This window comes from Garra rufa, chromosome 7 (genome assembly GCF_049309525.1).
Source record: "Garra rufa chromosome 7, GarRuf1.0, whole genome shotgun sequence".
Classification (NCBI taxonomy): Eukaryota; Metazoa; Chordata; class Actinopteri; order Cypriniformes; family Cyprinidae; genus Garra; species Garra rufa.
The window spans coordinates 41,402,105-41,421,109 of NC_133367.1; the positions used below are offsets into that span (position 1 = coordinate 41,402,105).

General features: G+C 36.9%; 1 protein-coding gene across 1 annotated transcript; it reads left to right on the top strand.

The window, feature by feature from the left end:
* The first annotated feature begins 819 nt into the window (after positions 1–819).
* On the top strand, positions 820–4,053 carry LOC141339100 (amphoterin-induced protein 3-like). Its single transcript, XM_073844731.1, has 2 exons — positions 820–1,392; positions 1,628–4,053. Exon 2 carries the CDS (start codon positions 1,723–1,725, stop codon positions 3,181–3,183), a length of 1,461 nt encoding a protein of 486 aa, XP_073700832.1. The 5' UTR covers positions 820–1,392; positions 1,628–1,722; the 3' UTR covers positions 3,184–4,053.
* The last annotated feature ends 14,952 nt before the right edge of the window (positions 4,054–19,005 follow it).

The window sequence follows — 19,005 nt, forward strand, 5'->3', positions numbered from 1 at the left end:
GAGCAAACAAAAGTGTGCAAAACCTGCACAATCTCCAAAAACCTCCCTTCCTTTAGAGACGTCCTCACTTGTAAAACTGGTATAAAAATAAAGTAAATGGTTTTTTGAAATTGTAAAAATGCAGAAAGTTTTCTGTAAGGGGTAGGGTTAGGGTTAGGTAAGAAAATATGTATATAAAAACCACAGAAGTCTTTGTTGTGTCTCCATTTAGATAGCTAATTAAACGTGTGTGTGTGTGTAGTATGTACACATCATATGCACCAAGCAGAAATCATCTATAAAATCACTTCTCACATTAATATGAATTTTAATCCAAGCAATTAATGCTTAGTCAGATCCCCATTAACACAGGTCAATGAGATATTAAAGCTAAAGAGAGTAAACATAACCTGCCTAAGAGGTATCACTAAAGGCAAATGTATAATTGGACGAACACAAGGGATGGGGGGGGGGGGGGAACAGCACCACCAGGGGAGGCTCTGGCAAATACTTCCCTTTCATAATTTCCGGCTTCAACCAATCAGTACTCAGAAGAACCCCCCTCCAGATCGCCCCTCCTCCGAAACTCCATGTCTGTTTATAGAGCGCCAGAGAGAAGAGAGAGAGACAGAGAGGGAGTGTAGTACACACTCAAGCTCCGCTAGAGAAAAAAGAGGAAGACCCATACAATTCAGAGAGCAGAGGAAAAGGAGAAAAAAAAGGATGAATGCTGAGGAAAAAACATTTTGATAGGAGACCAGGATCTGGGAGCAGGGAGTCTTACGATCTTTGATTGGGGTTTCATCTTTTCACCAATTTCTCCAGATGCCATATGGACACTGGAAGCTTGGAACTTGAGAGTTAGCTTTAGATGTCATTTGAACCAAATGGACGGACAAAATCTATGTCTAAAATTGAAAGACTACTTTCTTCCGGTTTTGGAGCAACACTGATAAAACAGCTGTGTCGTATCTCTGCCTTCTTGTTCAAACAAACAACAGATTGTTTGTACTGTGGACTGTTATTGTGGCTACTCTGGACCAGTGCTCATGTGACACGTTGTGCGCCTGCTGTTCAACTGAGGGCAAGATTATCCTAACTGAACTGGACAGGATGCTGACTTTCTCAAAAGCATCCTCCAGCCTGCGGCAGCGAGCTAACTCTTGATTTAAGACCTCTTCTGTGCCGTCTCAGATGTCAGAGCTGCAAAACAACACCAACTGTTAAAAGGATGGTGCACAGAAGGTTGGGCTCAACCTTGAGGATTGGACAAAAACAATTGCTTTCACTTTGAAGACTCAAATGGCCATGCCTCTCTACCTGGGAATGGACTAAAATCTGGGGCAGTACTCGAAATTCAAGTAACAAGAGTTATGAGGCGGGATATTTGGAGTAATCGTTGGCAAACTTAAGGTAAAGATAATCTTATTGTCTTTAACTTCTAAGATTAGAGTTCTGCTGTTTTTGAATCAGACTGACAGTAAGTTGATTAAATAATAATAGTACTTGCATAGATGCACTTTCATGCCTTAGGCTGACAGAACAGTGCCAAGCGGCAAAGAATTCTTGAGCAAGGTATCCACTGCATTAAATAACTGATGTCTTTTTGTTCTCCTTGTCTTGCGATCTGCTCTGTCTGATTTTTAAGGAAGGGAACACCTAACCAAGGCGACACCGTGTAGACCTCTACCCCGGTGAAACTCTGGCTGCTCCGATTCCCAACCAAAGCATCCTGACGGCACAATGCTGTGTGCTCAGGGTGTGGCCGCACCCCTAATGCTGAGCTCTTTTCTGCTGCAGCTAGTCAGAGCTAACCTCCCCTCTGGTTGCCTGATTGCATCCGATATCCTGAGCTGCACCAACCTTGGCCTCAACCAAGTCCCGGAGAAGTTGCCTGTAATGGTGGCAACACTGGACCTCAACCACAACAACTTAGATCGTCTTGAGGAGGGTAGCTTCGCTGGTCTGCCCAATCTTGACACCATACGGTTGGCCCACAATCAGCTGAGCAGACTCACTCCTGGAACCTTCCGGAACACGAGCAACATACGCCATCTGGACCTTTCCTCCAATCAACTGAACATTATCGAGGACCACTACTTTCAAGAGTTAGTAGGAATCAAGGAGTTACTCCTCTACAACAACCGCATAGTGACAGTAGAAAGCAAAGCCTTGAGTGGTTTGACAAACCTACGAAAAGCCTACCTGAGCCATAACAGACTGACAGATTTCCCCTTCTTTTCCATTCAACAACATCCCAATCTAACTACTCTGGATCTAAGTTCGAACCGTATGCCCAACCTTCCCGTCGAGGCCATCTCAGCTTTAACGGAAAAGGTGCAGAATGGATTGTTCCTGCACAACAACAGCCTAATTTGCGAGTGCTCCATGTACGGTTTGTTTAAACAATGGGAGTACAGAGGCTTTACCTCAGTGACAGAATTTCAAGAGGAGCATACATGCTTGATTTACGGTGAGCAACGTGCTGTGTTGCATTTTCTCAAGCATGTACAATATTTTGAGAATTGCAAAATAAAACCCCCCATGAGGAAAGTTAGTAAGGAAGCAGATGCTGGGGACTCAGTGATGTTGGATTGTGTAACATCATTAAAGGGAAAGCATCTCAACTATTCGTGGGTATCCCAACGTCACGGATACATTGTTCCTCCTGGTAATAACAATACGCTGCGAATGTACTCAAATGGTTCTTTGGAAATCTTGGCAGCACACAAGAACGACTCTGGGGTGTACTTGTGCATGGTTCAAGACCATCAAGAGTCAAGCAACGATTCTCTTGAAGTTAACGTAACTGTGCAGATGCACCGTCCAGAGGAGGAGTCATTTAACACTGGCTTTACAACCCTTCTGGGCTGCGTCGTCAGCCTGATTTTGGTCCTTATGTACCTGTACTTGACACCCTGTCGCTGCTGGTGTCGCAAACAGCCTCTACCAGCAACTCCGAGCCCTGCAAATGAATGCAGTGCTCAGTCATCTATCCTGACACCAACACCACCTGCCACTACGGAGGGCTCCGGCCACAAGGTCAGTAACAACAAGCATGTGGTCTTTCTGGAACCCATCGAGAAGGCACAGAATGGGAGGCCACGGGCAGCACTGGCCCTCGAGCATCCCAAGCTGTCCGTAACGCGGAGCGATGCTGACTCTGTCACTTCCGTCTTCTCAGATACCACTATTGTGCCATAGCGGCTGCTTACTGTCATCCCAACGACCTGCTCAAATGAGCATGTGGGTCCTTCAACGTGGCAGTCTGCAACTGCACAGCTACTCAGGAAAGATCAGGGAGAGGGCTTTGCAAGCCCACGGCAGGGAGCAGAACAGAGCAGGAAAGCACATACAATCAGAGAGAAGAAAGATATAAAAACAAAAAGGCAAAAAGATGGAGCCAAGCGCTCCCAAGAATCAGCTTTAAGGCTTGACTGAGCCACGGCGGTGCGAGAGGAAGGAATTGGTTTGAAACTACAAAAGCTGAGGAGGGTAAAAAGCTTTCCCTTTACCACTGCTTGAGCCTTGATAGATTCATAGCTATGAATGCCTTGTCTAGAGCCTATAACCCACTGAATACTGCATAAACCTTACTCTAATCTAGAAATAGCATGAATGACATGAAGGAGAATAACAAGCGCATACTGGATTTCTAGTTTTTTACAGATATAACTAGAATGTTGTTTGTTTTAGATGCCCTTTGTATCCCTGTGTTTCAGATTGGCAATTTGGTGAGTAGTTAGCAGCAGTAATTCATTTTCAAGGGGTCATGCCCACTTTGCAAATGTAAGGGTTCGGGCCAGAGAAAATAAAAGTGGAGATTGACATTCAGTTGTGCAAAGTGGTGCTCGTAACCTATTCCAACCAATGTGGATATCACACAGAGGTCACATCTCATCCTTAGTATGATTATATCTTGACATGGATGAATTTTAATGAAATGGAATCTGTGAAAAAGTACCTTTTCCCACTCCCTAAGCATTCCATGTTTCCCCTTGCCACCCACCCCTCTCCCCTTTCACGAATCCCTACTTTCTCAGCTTCTTAATAAATCCTTTTGCTTCGACCCCAGAGGTAAATGTCTGCCTTGTTATTTTTAAATAAAGTCTTTATGGCAAAGGTGAACATTCACACTATAGAATGTGTGTTCTAAAGTTCCTGCTTTTCTATTCAAGAGTAAATTTAAACTGTGTGTGCAACTGTACAAAACAAAAAAACAAAAAAAACAATCAAAAGCTGCTCCCAACTAGAGCATGACAGAAGTTGTGTGACATATGTGGGATCAAATCTAAATATTCATGAATATCAAATAATACTCTTTTTAACTCTGGAACCTCAGGACCAGCGAAGGAACAGATTCTGATTAATCAACTTTTTGTGATGGTCTGGAAATATGCCGTGACCCACAAATTAAAACATATGGGTAAAGGGAGAATTTTACAATAGAAATACATTACCCTTGAGCCGAAGCCCATCTTCCCTAGTGTAACTGCATACTAATGAATGTGTTTCATCCAAAACTGTACTGCTGTCACTAAAACCACCATCATCATCATCACCACACTGTTTTGTGCCACAATTCTAACCACATCTGCATGTATACACACTTTAACATCCAAGGCATGCATAGTTTCCACCTAGGCTCTGGAGTAGAAGAGAGTGGGGTAAGATGTGCCACTTTTTTATTTTAAAGGTTGGTTCACCAAAAAAAATTCTGCAATCATTTACTCTCTCATTTCATTCCAAGACTTTCTTACTTATATTAGATATTTTGAGAAATGTCTAAGTGCATTTATTTTTTTATTTTTTTTTCATACAATTGAAGTCAATGGTAAACAAAAAACTGGCTGATTACCAACATTCTTTAAAATTTAAAAGAAAGTCACACAGGAATGGAGCAAAATGAGGGTGAGTAAATATTGTATAAGTAAATAATAAGTAAAGTAAATTATATCTGGTGTCTGAATACTTTTTGGTTTGACTGTATAATACATATTTTTAGAAATAAAACTGACTTTTTCCTCATATGCATTTCTTAATTTAATGCATCTGATGGGCCATTTATAAATAAATATTCATATAACCAAAGCCATACAAAATTTTCCACCGTGGCACATCTCACCCCCACCTACCCTAAAGCAAAATATTTTAAAGATTTTGACTGTCTCACAACATCCAGATGCCCAAATATACCACATTCCATAATCGTCACCACCCTGAATGCATGTTCTGCTGGCTACGTGTCTTTTCATGCTGTGTAAAGCTCCTGTTAAGAGACTTTATGCAGTGGGGTGCAGTTGCTGCCTCTGAGCTGTGTGTGGTCCACCTCATTAGTGTTTTATTTATCACACAGGATCAATCCTGTCAAAGAACGATATGTCAAAACTGTGACAGCACAAAAAAAGCACAGGAGAAACCTCATATGAGCCTAGGGCTAATTGAAACCCAAGGTTTGTGTGTAAGAGGGCTTTTTCGATATCAAGTTTCATGTGTATGCGTGTGTACTGTAAATAGCTCATCATTAGGAAAATAAGATGCAAGACGATACCCAATAACACAGGGTATGACTAAAATCATACGCTAATGAGGAATCAACGTTAACAGTGATAATGATGTGTAAAGTAACATAAAAAGGCACATATTCACAGTATGGACCTATCAACAACAAGCCAGGACATCATTCTAGATTGCAGGTGAATGCGTAAAGGGAAATCCTATAGTCATAACATCTGCTGAGCTGTAAAGATGGTCTAAAAATGTTCTTCCTCGTGCACCATACTGAGCTTCAGATGCCTGAGTGGGAAGACCAATATGGGCTTTTGTTTGAACCACGAGCATTAAAAGCTTCCAAGATATTTTTTTTTTCTTTACCATTGCTGCTATAGGACACAGCGTATTGGTCCACACTGGCAACATGTTGACAACGGACTATATCTTGTTACAATATAAAAGGCCTTTTCAGGCCAAATCTAAATTTTGAGAAGCAAGTGAACGCAAACTTTTAATATGAAACAAAATGTGTAATTGTATTAATTACCTCAGGTGTAAAACATGCTAATGCACATAATAGAAATTCTATACATTATAAATGATATAAGGGTCACTGACAGATAAGGATTTGACAGGCCAAATTTAAAATACACATAAATTCATATTAAAAGTGTTTTTAAATCTAGACGAATTGGCCGTAGCCTTAAAAAATGTCATGTGGTGAGACCATAATTTATATAAAAACGAATTAATTTCCTTAACATGCTTAACATTTTATTTAGCTGTTCTCAGTAATTAAAGTGTTTAGAAACAAAGTTGCATTTCTTTTGAATTTTTGTAAATGATGATCTCATATTTGTATTCTACAATTTCAGATTTGCCTTCTTAAACGTAGTCAGCAGACTTACTTTTTCTGTAAATTGTATAAAACTGATAAATGTTTAAAAAAATACCATTCACTTAAGCATATTATAGCAATGATTCATATTTCAACCACAGAAATTATATATTAAATTTAATACAGTTATTGCTATTATTGGTCGCACCACATGATGAGTGGTCGCTCCAAATGTCACAAAAACCTTGAAATAAAGTATTTTGTGTATATAAACCATAAATTGAATATAAAAGCACAAAACCTGTGACATATATCTATAATGGAAGACACTCTGCAGTGGTCACACCACATGATATTTGGTCGCACCGCATGATATTTCAAATTCAGTCAAAATTTGCAAGCACAGAATTGGCCACCTGAACAAAACAAGCTAGCTTTCCACAAAAGGTCACTATAAAATGAATAAAAAAAAATTAAAACAAAAAATAAATAAATAACTTAATATTCATTGTTTTTTAAAGGTCATACCACGATATCCAAATTTGGTAACTACATACCAGCCGTTAAAAAGGTTCCATGGGTCCTTGGCAAATTGGTATATGATGCAATTTCATATCTTTGAATGGATTTCGACATAAAAGTCGCAAAATGGGACTTGATGGTCGCACCACATGATAGTTCATAAAGTTGACACCACAGGACTACATAACACTTAGGAAATCATGCCAAATGGTGCATAACATTAATCTGAATAAATTGAGGGTAATTTCAAAGATGTTTAAAAAAAAAGTTTTGGGAGGATGGTCGCACCACATGATATTTTGACACTTTGATTAACAGAAAAATTTGAAATAACTATGTTCTTTAAAAATGAGTACATACATGGGAGAGGAACTTCATATATATGGCATCTTTTTTTTTTTTTTTTCACATTTAAACCAATTTTAACTGAAAAAAAAAAAAAACGCAATTGGACAGAAAATTCAAGCATCACGTCATTGCCCCATAAATAATTTTCTGTCTAAAAATTCAGAGCATTTGGTGTTTTATAGTTTTGTTTTTGTTAGTCACATTGCATTTGGTGTGAACAGTCCATCACAGCTTAGCTATTAACTGAAAATGAGTCTTTTCTATTTAATTCACTTCTTTCAGACAATTTATTGCAGCAATGCCTTCAGCAGCGCTACATTGAAAATAAACGCACTGCGTTAGTCTCCAATAATGCAGTCGCATGAGCTCGGCTTTCATTTCCTGGCTTTTCTGCAAGATTTCCACCATTAAAGCTCAGCAGGACAAATCCAACAGTTTTGCCCAACAGCCTGTGAACATGTAAATGAGGAATGTGTAATTGATTAGCTTGACTCTATCCCTGAACGCTTTAAGCGGAACTGGAAGCGTAATAAAAAAAATGCATTTGAGAGAAAGAAATAGCTTATTTAACTACTGTGTCTAAGGTGTAACTTTTAGCAATCGTGACGAATGGCAAACCAACATCAAAAAATGCATTTGCATTTAGCCAGGCAAATACGTTAAAGGTACTTTACACTGAAAAACAATGAATCATATACAAATTCAGGAAATTATTGCTTTGGTTAAGTTTGAAAAGCAGGTCCCTCAGAAGAACGACAGATAAATCACCCTTCTTTACAGCATCTTTCATTTCCTGCTGTTCTGGCCCGTCCATTTCATGGGTATTTCATCACAGGTCGACAACAGTCCTTCGATTACCAGCAAACAAATTTAGAGCGCTCATCAATCAAGAATATTTACAGTTCTGATGAACCTTGCAAGCACGCCAGACTAATAAAGAGCTGAGATTGGCCTCCTACAAATACTGTCTGGACAGATTTAGCTGTAATCTACATCTGAGATGAATCCTTCACCGCGGTTGTTATTTGGTTGTTCTTTCATTCTGGGAACTGTGCGGGTGAAATGAAAGCTGTGATTAATTCCACCTTAAGAAAACAAGCAGTTTTGCTGTAGTGTGGTTTGTTGTTTTGTTTATTTTTTTTTCTTGTTTTGTTAGCATATTACACAGCTTTTAAAAAAAAAAAACATTAAGATATTGAATAATCCCAATCATAAAAAACACATGCTATTGTTTAATACTGAGCTAAGATATAAGACATTTCACATATGTATTCACAAAATATGTTTACATACTGTACAGTCCACAAGAAAAAATAATAGTTGAATTTATAAAAAAAAAAAAAAAACTGTTCAAAAGTTTACATCCCCTTGATTCTCAATACTGTGCTTTTTTATTTTATTACCTTGTTTGTCCTGAACAGTTAAACTGCCTGCTATTCTTAAGTAAAATCCTTCAGGTCCCAAAATTTTTCATTTTTTTGTGTATTTGAACCCTTTCCAAGAATGACTGTATGATTTTGAGATTCATCTTTTCACACTGAGGACAGCTGAGGGACTCGAATGCAACTATTCACTAAACGTTCACTGATGCTTCAGAAGGAAAAACCATGCATTAAGAGCAGAGGAGTAACTTATTTTGTCTTCAGGGAAACATGTATCTTCTGTAGCCTCTAAAAGGCAGTAGAAATATGATATGATATGAATATGATATTTAGGCAAAATAAGAAAAATGCACACATCTTCATTCTGTTCAAAAGTTTACACCCCTGGCTCTTAATGCACAGTTTCTCCTTCTGGAGCATCACTGAGCGTCAACTTCTGTAATAGTTCCATATGAGTCCCTCAGTTGTCCTTAGTGTGAAAAGATGGATCTCAAAATCATACAGTCATTGTTGGAAAGGGTTCAAATATATAAAAATGCTGGAAAACCATAGAATTTATGGGTCCTGAAGAATTTCTATGAAGAACAGCAGGCAGTTTAACTGTTCAGGACAAACAAGGGACTCATGAACAACTATCACTAAAAAAAAGAAGACAAAAAAGGCTGTGGATCATTCAGGTAACAACACAATATTATGAATTAAGGGAAGAATCATTTTTGTAAATTCAACTATTATTTTCTCTTGTGGACTATATGTAAACATATATTACAATAAATATCTTATTCAGGACAGTACTAAATAAAAAAATAACATGCATTTTGTATGATCCCTCTGATTTTGGTAAAATAATTAACATTTTGCAGATTCTGAAAGGGGGTGTAAACTTTTGACCTCAACTGTATTTTTCTACGGAACATAAAAAGAGATGTTTAGCAGAATGCTTATGCTGCTCATCCAAGCTTTTCCTGTCTTTCTTTCTTCATTTGAAAAGAAATGAAGGTTTTCAAGGAAATCATTCCAGGATTTTTCTCCATATAGTGGACTTCAATGGGAGCCAACAGGCTGAAGGTCCAAAGTGCAGTTTCAGTGCAGCTTCAAAGGGCTCTACATGATCCCAGCCGAGGAATGAGATTCCTGTCTGGTGAAACGATTGTCCGTTGTCTAAAGCTTACAAAGCAAATGTGCAAAGAAAGTCAAAAACTCTTTACAAAAAAAAAGATAAATTAACGATGTTGGGCGATTTTGAAATTGGCAGAGAAAATGACCAATCGTTTTGCTAGAAAAGACCCTTATTTCTTGGCTGGGATCACATAGAGCCCTTTGAGGCTGCATTAAAAGTGCAGCTTGGACCTTCAACCTGCTGGCTCCCATTAAAGTCCCCTATATTTGGAGAAAAATCCTCAGAAGTTTTGCTCAAAAAAAAAAAAAAAATAATAATAATAATTCAACTGAAGAAAGAAAGACATGGACATCTTGGATGCTTGGGAAAGAAAGAAAGAAAGAAAGAAAGAAAGAAAGAAAGAAAGAAAGAAAGAAAGAAAGAAAGAAAGAAAGAAAGAAAGAAAGAAAGAAAGAAAGAAAGAAAGAAAGAAAGAAAGAATCATTACGGATTGACTTTCGTATACCGTCAGGAGTCTTAACGTCCTAATTCCTTAGATCACTGAGGGAAAGCTAGTATAGTCAAAGAGGACAAAGTACTGCTTTAGAGTAAAAGTCCGGCAACCTTCATTAACAATTTATGACGTCTCTCTGACTTCAGCATGTAAACAAGCCCAACAGTCTGAAACGTATTCATCTCAAAACTAAAACTAATATCAAGGAATCACAAACTGCACTACAAAGTTTGTAACTAGGTCATGTTGGCAGTTTATATGAAAATATGTATTTCAAATAAATACATAATAACAAAATGGAATCAAACTAATATTTTAATTCAAAATTAATACAAATTCAAATTTCGAATTTCAAAAAGATGGAATTACAGCTTTGGCCTAGATTCATTTAAAGTGTAAATCAAACCACGCTGGAGAAAGTACTGGGCGTCAGGGACCAGGTCAAAGTAACACCAACCCTTGCAGGTCAACCTTCTCAAATGCGCATTACGATTGAAACATACACATACAATCAAATGAAGCATTACGATTCTCAAAGAAAACTGGAGAAGAAAATTGGTATCTGTGATAAAAACTGCAGCATAGTGAAACAGAGACTGGCCAGTTTTGTTATATCTCTCCCATTCATTTTCTGTAAAAGCATTTAAATTAGTTTAGGTCTGGGTATCGATTTAGGACTTCCCCCGTTAGATGTGTGTGCGAGCGTATCCCTTTTCACTCTCTAAACCTAACAGGATGTTTAGACATGAACTCCGAGCCTGGAGTCCGCTTAAGTTAATTAGCAGGCATTGTTAATGAGCGCTCTGAGCCGTCCAGGGCAGGCTTACGATGACTTACTGCTATTAGTGCTGTACGGAGCAGACAACCAATTAAAAGTCATGTTCAAAGACCTTTACCATATTAGTACCAACATCTCAATGGAAAATAAATCTCATGAAAGGCAAAATATTATAAACACCTGAAAAACGATGCGGCAAAGATTCATGGAGCAGCAGTATAGCCGAACAGCACAACTGAAATTTGAAAAAAACCCTACTGATGCATTGCAGGTTGAGGAATCGGATCAAAACAGGAGAGAGAAACACCTTAGAAGCATGTATATGAGAAAAGGGTGAGAAAAAGTCTGTAAAATAGAAGGTGGCACAGATCAACACAGGAACTGCAGAGGATTCTGAGTGAAATTTTGAGAAACAGCATGAAGAAACACATGCAATAAAAAAAATTTTGTGAAATGAAAAACAAGTATGGTCTTGAAAAACTAAGTTAGGTTCTGTTGGTGGGTTGCTTTAATTACAGTAAAACTCCTTTCACTTTGCAAATGCTTTGACTAAGGAGCAATTCTGCAAATCGAGAGCTCCATTTGGCTGCACTAAACCAGTATTTACTGATGGGGAACGTCGACCACCTGTGGCGTGGAGTCTCACAGAGCAGGGAAAGCTGCCACCTTAGCCTATTACAAAAACACTCGTTTCGTATCACCATTACCGTCTAATAACACCCCACAGCGTCAAGATTTCTTATTTTTAAGCACCACGGTGAAAAAAAAAGCAAAAGCTAATATTCTATACTTCCACGACTGCATGCGTCCGTGAGTCACCGCAGAGCTTGTGAGAAGGTGACACATGTACTTGCAGCTTTGACAGGCCCGTAAACTGTGAGTTGAGTGATTCAAGGTTCAGAATTGAACAGTGAGTGAAAACTGTCGTGCCAAATAAAGGGTTTGGACTCTAGAGGAAATTATCTACCTAAATATTTCCCATAAAACATCCACAACTACAGCTTCAAAATCAATTTGTCACCTCTATTTCATGAATGTTTTGCGATGTGTTGCTGTCATATTTGGTCTAAACTCTTAAAAATAAAGGTTCCAAAAGGAACCTTTTTGTTTTTGCAGTGATGCCATAGAAGAACCATTTTTGGTTCCAAAGAATCTTTCAGTGGACAGTTTCTAAAAGAACCAATTTAAAGAACATTTCAAAATTCTAAAGAACCTTCTTTAACTATAAAGAACCTTTTCTGCATTTGAAAGAGTCCATGGATCTTCAAGATTCTTTATAGAACCATTGATGCCAATAAAGAACCTTTATTTTTATGAGTGTATCATGGATATAAATGGCCAAATAATGTTGAAAACAGGTGTTGACTGGAATGGTACAAGGTTCTTGGCATTGATGGCTCCATGGAGGATCTTTAACATCTATGGAACCTTTCCATTCTAAATGGTTCTTTTAAGAACTGTTCACTGAAATGTTTAAGGAAGCAAAACTTGTCCTTCTATGGCAGGGGTCACCAAACTTGATCCTGGAGGGCCGGTGTCCTGCAGAGTTTAGCTCTAACTTGCCTCAACACACCTGCCTGGAAGTTTCAAGTATACCTATTAAGACCTTGAAATAGCTAGTTCAGGTGTGTTTGATTAAGTTTGGAGCTAAACTCTGTAAGACACCGGCCCTCCAGGACCAAGTGTGATGACCCTTGTTCTAAGGTATCACCCTATAGTTTTAAGAGTGTAGATCAGTGGTTTCCAACCACGTTCCTGGAGGCCCCCAAACGCTGCACATTTTGCATCTCCCCTTTGTCTGACACACCCATTTCAGGTCTTGGAGTCTGTACTAATGAGCTGATGATCTGAATCAGGTGTGTTTGATTAAGGTGACATGGAAAACATGCAGTGTTGGGGGGCCTCCAGGAACGTGGTTGGGAATCACTGGTGTAGATAAACACTGAAAGCTAAAGCTTACATGGACACTGGCCATCACATCTCAAAGGATGGTCATCTAGACACGGTTTCAGACGAGTGAGAAAGGCTCAGACGTTCCTGCCAGAGCTGGTCAGATGGGCGCAAATACACACATGCAAATGTATGACGGAGCAACAGGGATGTGATGCTTTGTGTTAAAATGTCCTTGGTGAGACAGATGCCAATGTAATAAATGAGACATGGGATGAACTTTAAACAAATATGTCATAAAGGATTTTCTTGGATGTGCGGAACAGATTTCTGAGCTGCTCTTTTCCATACAACGAACGTGAATGTAGATGGAAGATCTTGAGATCTTTTTGGATGGAAAAAGCAAAAACAAATTAAACTATACAACAGTTTTGTCTGATGACTGGAATTTTAACTTCCATACACTTTACCATATGTGACCCTGGACCACAAAACCAGTGTTAAGTAGCATGGGTATGTTTGTAGCAATAGTCAAAAATACATTGTATGGGTCAAAATTATTGATTTTTCTTCTATGCCAAAAATCATTAGGATATTAAGTAAGGATCATGTTCTTTGAAGATATTTTGTAAATTCCCTACCGTAAATATATAAAAACTTTTTTTATTATTAGTAATATGCATTGCTTAGAACTTCATTTGGACAACTTTAAAAGCAATTTTCTCAATATTTAATTTTTTTGCACCCTCAGATGTTCAAATAGTTGTATCTCGGACAAATATTGTCATATTCTAACAAACCATACATCAATGGAAAGATGTAAAAGTAAAGATTATTGGAGTATACTCCAATAATCTTTACTTTTACAACTTAAAGAAAAGTACTATTTAGTATTATTACGAAATTACTATTTCAACCTTTTCAAATGTTTTAATGTTTAATTAATGTGCTTCTTTATAATATGATAGTTTTATTTGGAAAAAAAAGATTGAAATGTAAGTATTTTACAAAAAAAATAATACACTGTATAAAAAAGCTATTAACATTTAAAAAAAATTAAACAACTACAAAATGTTTACTTTTTTATTATATGTTATAGGAGACATATTTTTACTTACAAAAAGGCTTTATTTTAATTACAGCTTTATTTTAATTACAATTTATTTAATTTTAACAAAAAATTACTGTAAAGGATCTTAAGTTTAAAAGTTACACAGATTTAAACTATAAATTATACAGCAATTTATATATTTTACCTCCAGACACTACATTTTACAATATTTTACTGTTCAGTTACAATTTACAATTTTTTAACCATTTCTTCACTAATATTTCACTGCTTTGTACTATTATGAGTTATAAGGTGATTTATATTTTTATTTTTAATTTAACAATTTATTGTAAATTTCAACTGTAAATTATATACTAATTTATACATTTTACTTCCAAAAACAACATTTTACAATATTTTACTGTTCAATTACACATATGAAATACAGGTTTTATTTTTAATTTAACCACAATTTAATGTAAAGGTTCTCTATATACTAAAGTCATATTTATTTATTTTTACATTAAAAATAATAATAATTATAGTACAACAGTAAAATACCAATATTTACCTGTCGATTTTCTTAATTTTCAGTATTATACTTTCATTTTTAGTGTCACATTGTAAAGAACTTGTTCCAAAGAAAACACTCTTCATAACTTTACATATCAAATAACTGGAAGATGGAAGCATGAACATTAATCTAGTTCTCTTTTGTGTTCAACAAAGTAATCCATATGGATTTGACTTTCTTTGTCATGTGGTTTTCATTTTAGGTGAACTATTGTTTTAATAAATCACACAAATCCGCAAAGAAAAACCCCATCTTCAGGCTTTCTGTAGGATGTATCAAATGTCAGAGGCACAATATTGCAAAAATCCTGAATAGATTGCTTGTCCCTGTGTTACACTCTCCATTCTGATTCTCTCTACTTTCTTTTCTCCACTTAAGATGTGTCAATCCAGACCAACGGTCACACAGCAGCCTCTTGCTCCTGACATATGGACCACTCGTGCATCTCCACAATGATCTCTGCGGATAAGATGACAAACACATCTTGGGCCGTAACCTCCTTTTCACTGCGAGAAGCCATACAACTTCACAGTCTCACAATAATATTTCTTCCTACAAATCCAGACTTTTCCTGAAAACACTGCCCACGCACTGTGTATCAGCAAGGGAACGAAAACAATGCAGATAATTCAATGAAAGACAATGATGTTTACAACTTCTGGTTGGAAAATCACGTTTGTAAATGCCACATCAATCTTTCTTTATTTCCTGTGTAAAGCAATAATGAATGAGACGATGTAGACTAAATGACAAAATATGAATCCCTCCCTCTGCCTGAAATGCTAAAATGGTATTCTGACTGTGAATGTGATCTGTAATGATGCATTGTGGGAATGACAAGACAGCATGGAACTGACTTGAGACTTGAAATGAAATGAGGTGGGGAAAAAATGTCTTCAATAAAGGAAATCAAACTCGCTGTTTGTCTTTTCGCAATATTTACATGCACAAGTCGTTTATTACTTTTGTGTCGATACGAAAGCTGAAAACAAATTAAACACAAACAACTTAGCCTATTGCTCATTCTTTACTAGGGCTGCACGATATTTAAAAATACTGAGTTTTCAACAGGCCATATCAAGGTTATTATAGTTAACTAAAACTAAAGACATGGAGAAAGAAAAAACTTTGTATTATTATTATTTTTTTATTATTATTATTTAAGTTGAGAAAGCAACATTTTGTGTTACAATTTAGGTGTACCTGATGTGCTAAATCAAACGAATATGTATATAATTTAAACATATAAGGAATTAAAAAAAATATACTAAAAATCAAAAGCACACAACATTACTAAATTTTAACTAAAATGAAAATGAAAACTGACAACATAAAAATAATTTAAAATATTAGTAAAAACTAATAGTATCTCAATACTAAAACAGGACCACATTCTCATTATTTTGACCCATTTCATAAAAATAATTTAATATACTGTAAAATAAAAAAGTATTAAAAATTATTTTTATAGGTAATTTCTAATTACCTAATTTCCAATCTTTTATTTCAGTTTTCAGTGCCAAACTGTGAAGAACTAGTTCAAAATCCCACTTTCATAACTTTAAATATCAAATAACTTAAAAAATAATTGTGTTACACTGAATGGCATTTTAGTGGGTGTCTTGTGTAAATTAGGGAAAAAATTATATTTATTTTATTTTTTTTTTGCTCAGAAAAACAAAAAAAAAATGTTTTGTAAAAGCAGCAATTATCAGGGTTCAAGCACTTTAAGGCATTTAAGTACACGTGCAAGGCATTTAAGCACATTATGTAGCAAGTAGTGGTGGGCATATATAATTTTTTTTTAATCTAGATTAATCTCACTGTAATCTTGGAATTGATCTAGATTAATCTAGATTAAAATGGCTAATTTGAATTCTGCCGAAGGCATTCAGAATATGTGTGCTACCCAAATAATGACTAAAAAGTAAGTCTTTGAGAACGGGTTTCTCAAGCCTGGTGGCGCATTAGACCAGGGGCTCATCTCCTGTTTCCAAAATGCATCACAAACTGCTTGACAATTGCATTTACAACACAAGTCATTTACAAGTCATCATAGCTTGCGTAGTATAGACCCAGCTCCCAACCCAACTTTCAGAATAGATTAATGGCGATATTTTTTTTTATCGCCCGATAAGAGTCTCACGTTAACGCCGATAACGGCCCACCACTAGTAGCAAGCTTTTTTTTTTTCTTTTTTTTTTCCGCAAATACAGGTAATTTACCATAGAAATATTATGTTTTGTAACATTTATGACTGTTATAGTGTGGTCCAGTTGTGGTCCGATCTCCTTAAATCTTTGCATGCTTGTTTAGAATCACCTGTTGCATGTGCATGTTTTGAGTTTTCCTTTAGGCTTTATAGGGTTTGGGGTAAATTTGGACTGGCCTCTTTTCTAAACAACTCCATCATAGCTTCCTAAAGGGTAAATTTCCATTTCCATTACCATATTTATTGACCTAGAGAGTCCAAAGAATTATCCCGAAGTGTTCTTTTTCCAAAATCAGCAAAAAATCTATGACCAGTTTGTTTTTTTAAGTAAGTTTTTTTTTTTTTTTTTTACATTTTCTGAATAATTTAACACATTTGTTTGTTAGTGATTGCCTCCGTTAACCTTGTCTGATAGCTGCTCGAACTTCGTCGGCCAATGGTGGCCATGTTTTCGGAGATACGCAACAGTCCTTGAAGATACTTGTGGCACTTCGGACCAAAGACAGCACACACCGATTTTCATGTTGATAGGACAAATAGTTTCACAGTTATAGCCATTTTTATGTTTTTCCCCCTCTTAAAATGACACTAAGTGGCCAACCTCTGCGATTTTTGTCCTACAACCTTAGACTGAGCTCTTACATAAGTGTTCAGAGTTTGGCGAAGATATCTCATTCCGTTCAGGAGGCATTTTACTAAAAGTGGCCTTGCCCCGCTCGAACATTTTGGCGTCCCTTTGCGACGGTGAGTCAAAAGTTCTTCTTTTTTTTCCCCCTCCAGAGATTCTTTCTGCAATGGTTAGGTTCCGATTAGGGCTGTGCAATTAATCAAAATTCAGTTTCGATTTCTGCTTCAAACGATCATGAAAATACAGTAATCAAGACGAACAGTTATTGCGCCCCATTCCGCCCCCTTTCCAGCAAAATCATGTAACGTGACTTTCATAAAACGGGATGTGCTTGATTTATTAATGTTACATAAAGTACAAGAGAAGTGGTATCAAGTGGAATATTTACAAATGAAAATAATTGTTTAAAGTCAGGCACTAAAAAGCGAGAAAGAGAACTTGCGTTGTTTTGTGTATGCGCTCTGAGACGAAGCAAAACACGGACGTAAAGTTATCGAAAAGTTATCTTTTAGCTCAAGGTCCGTGCCTAAACGGTCAAATACACGCAAAAATATTTCAAAATGAAATGCTTGGTGATTATTAATGTAAACGCTTGTCAGTTATGTCTTAAATGTTCATAAACAGTTGAGAATGAAATACGTGTGTAACAGTATATTGGATCCTTGTGGCTCTTAAAGCAGCAACAAATAATATTCCTTCTGCCGTCTCTGTGCTTAAAGGGATAGTTCACCCAAAAATGAAAATTTGATGTTTATCTGCTTACCCCCAATGCATCCAAGATGTAGGTTACTTTGTTTCCTCAGAAAAACACAAACAAAGATTTTTAACGAAAACCGGTGCAGTCTGCCAGCCTTATCATTGACCTGGATGGGCACCAGACCTTTAAAAGTAAACAAAAACATGCACAGACAAATCCAAATTACACCCCGCGGCTCGTGATGATACATTGATATCCTAAGACACGAAACGATCGGTTTTTGTGAGAAACTGAACAGTATTTATATCATTTTTTACCTTTGATACACAGCCACGTCCATCTGTCATGTGCACGAGTTTGGCATCAGTCACGTCACATGAGCACGCGCTCTAGCGTAGAATACGCAAACGCCGGAAGCGATCTGTCGCCTGTATACGACACTCATTGTTTACACAGTGCACAGAGATTGTCTGTATAGCGGCTATTCAAAATGGTAATTACTTGCGCATATCCTGATTGTTTAAACCGATTTAAAGCTAAAAGATTACGTTAGTTTGCGCAAACTCATCCGGGACTTTTCCCCGATTTCCCCTTACGACGTTTGCGTATTCTACGCTAGAGCGCGTGCTAATGTGACGTGACTGATGCACAAGACAGATGGATGTGGCTGTGTATCAAAGGTAAAAAATGATATAAATACTGTTCAGTTTCTCACAAAAACCGATCGTTTCGTGTCTTAGGACATCAATGTATCGTCACGAGCCGCGGGGTGTAATTTGGATTTGTCTGTGCATGTTTTTGTTTACTTTTAAAGGTCTGGTGCCCATCCAGGTCAATGATAAGGCTGGCAGACTGCACCGGTTTTCGTTAAAAATCTTCGTTTGTGTTTTTCTGAGGAAACAAAGTAACCTACATCTTGGATGCATTGGGGGTAAGCAGATAAACATCAAATTTTCATTTTTGGGTGAACTATCCCTTTAATATTAATAAAACATAAAAA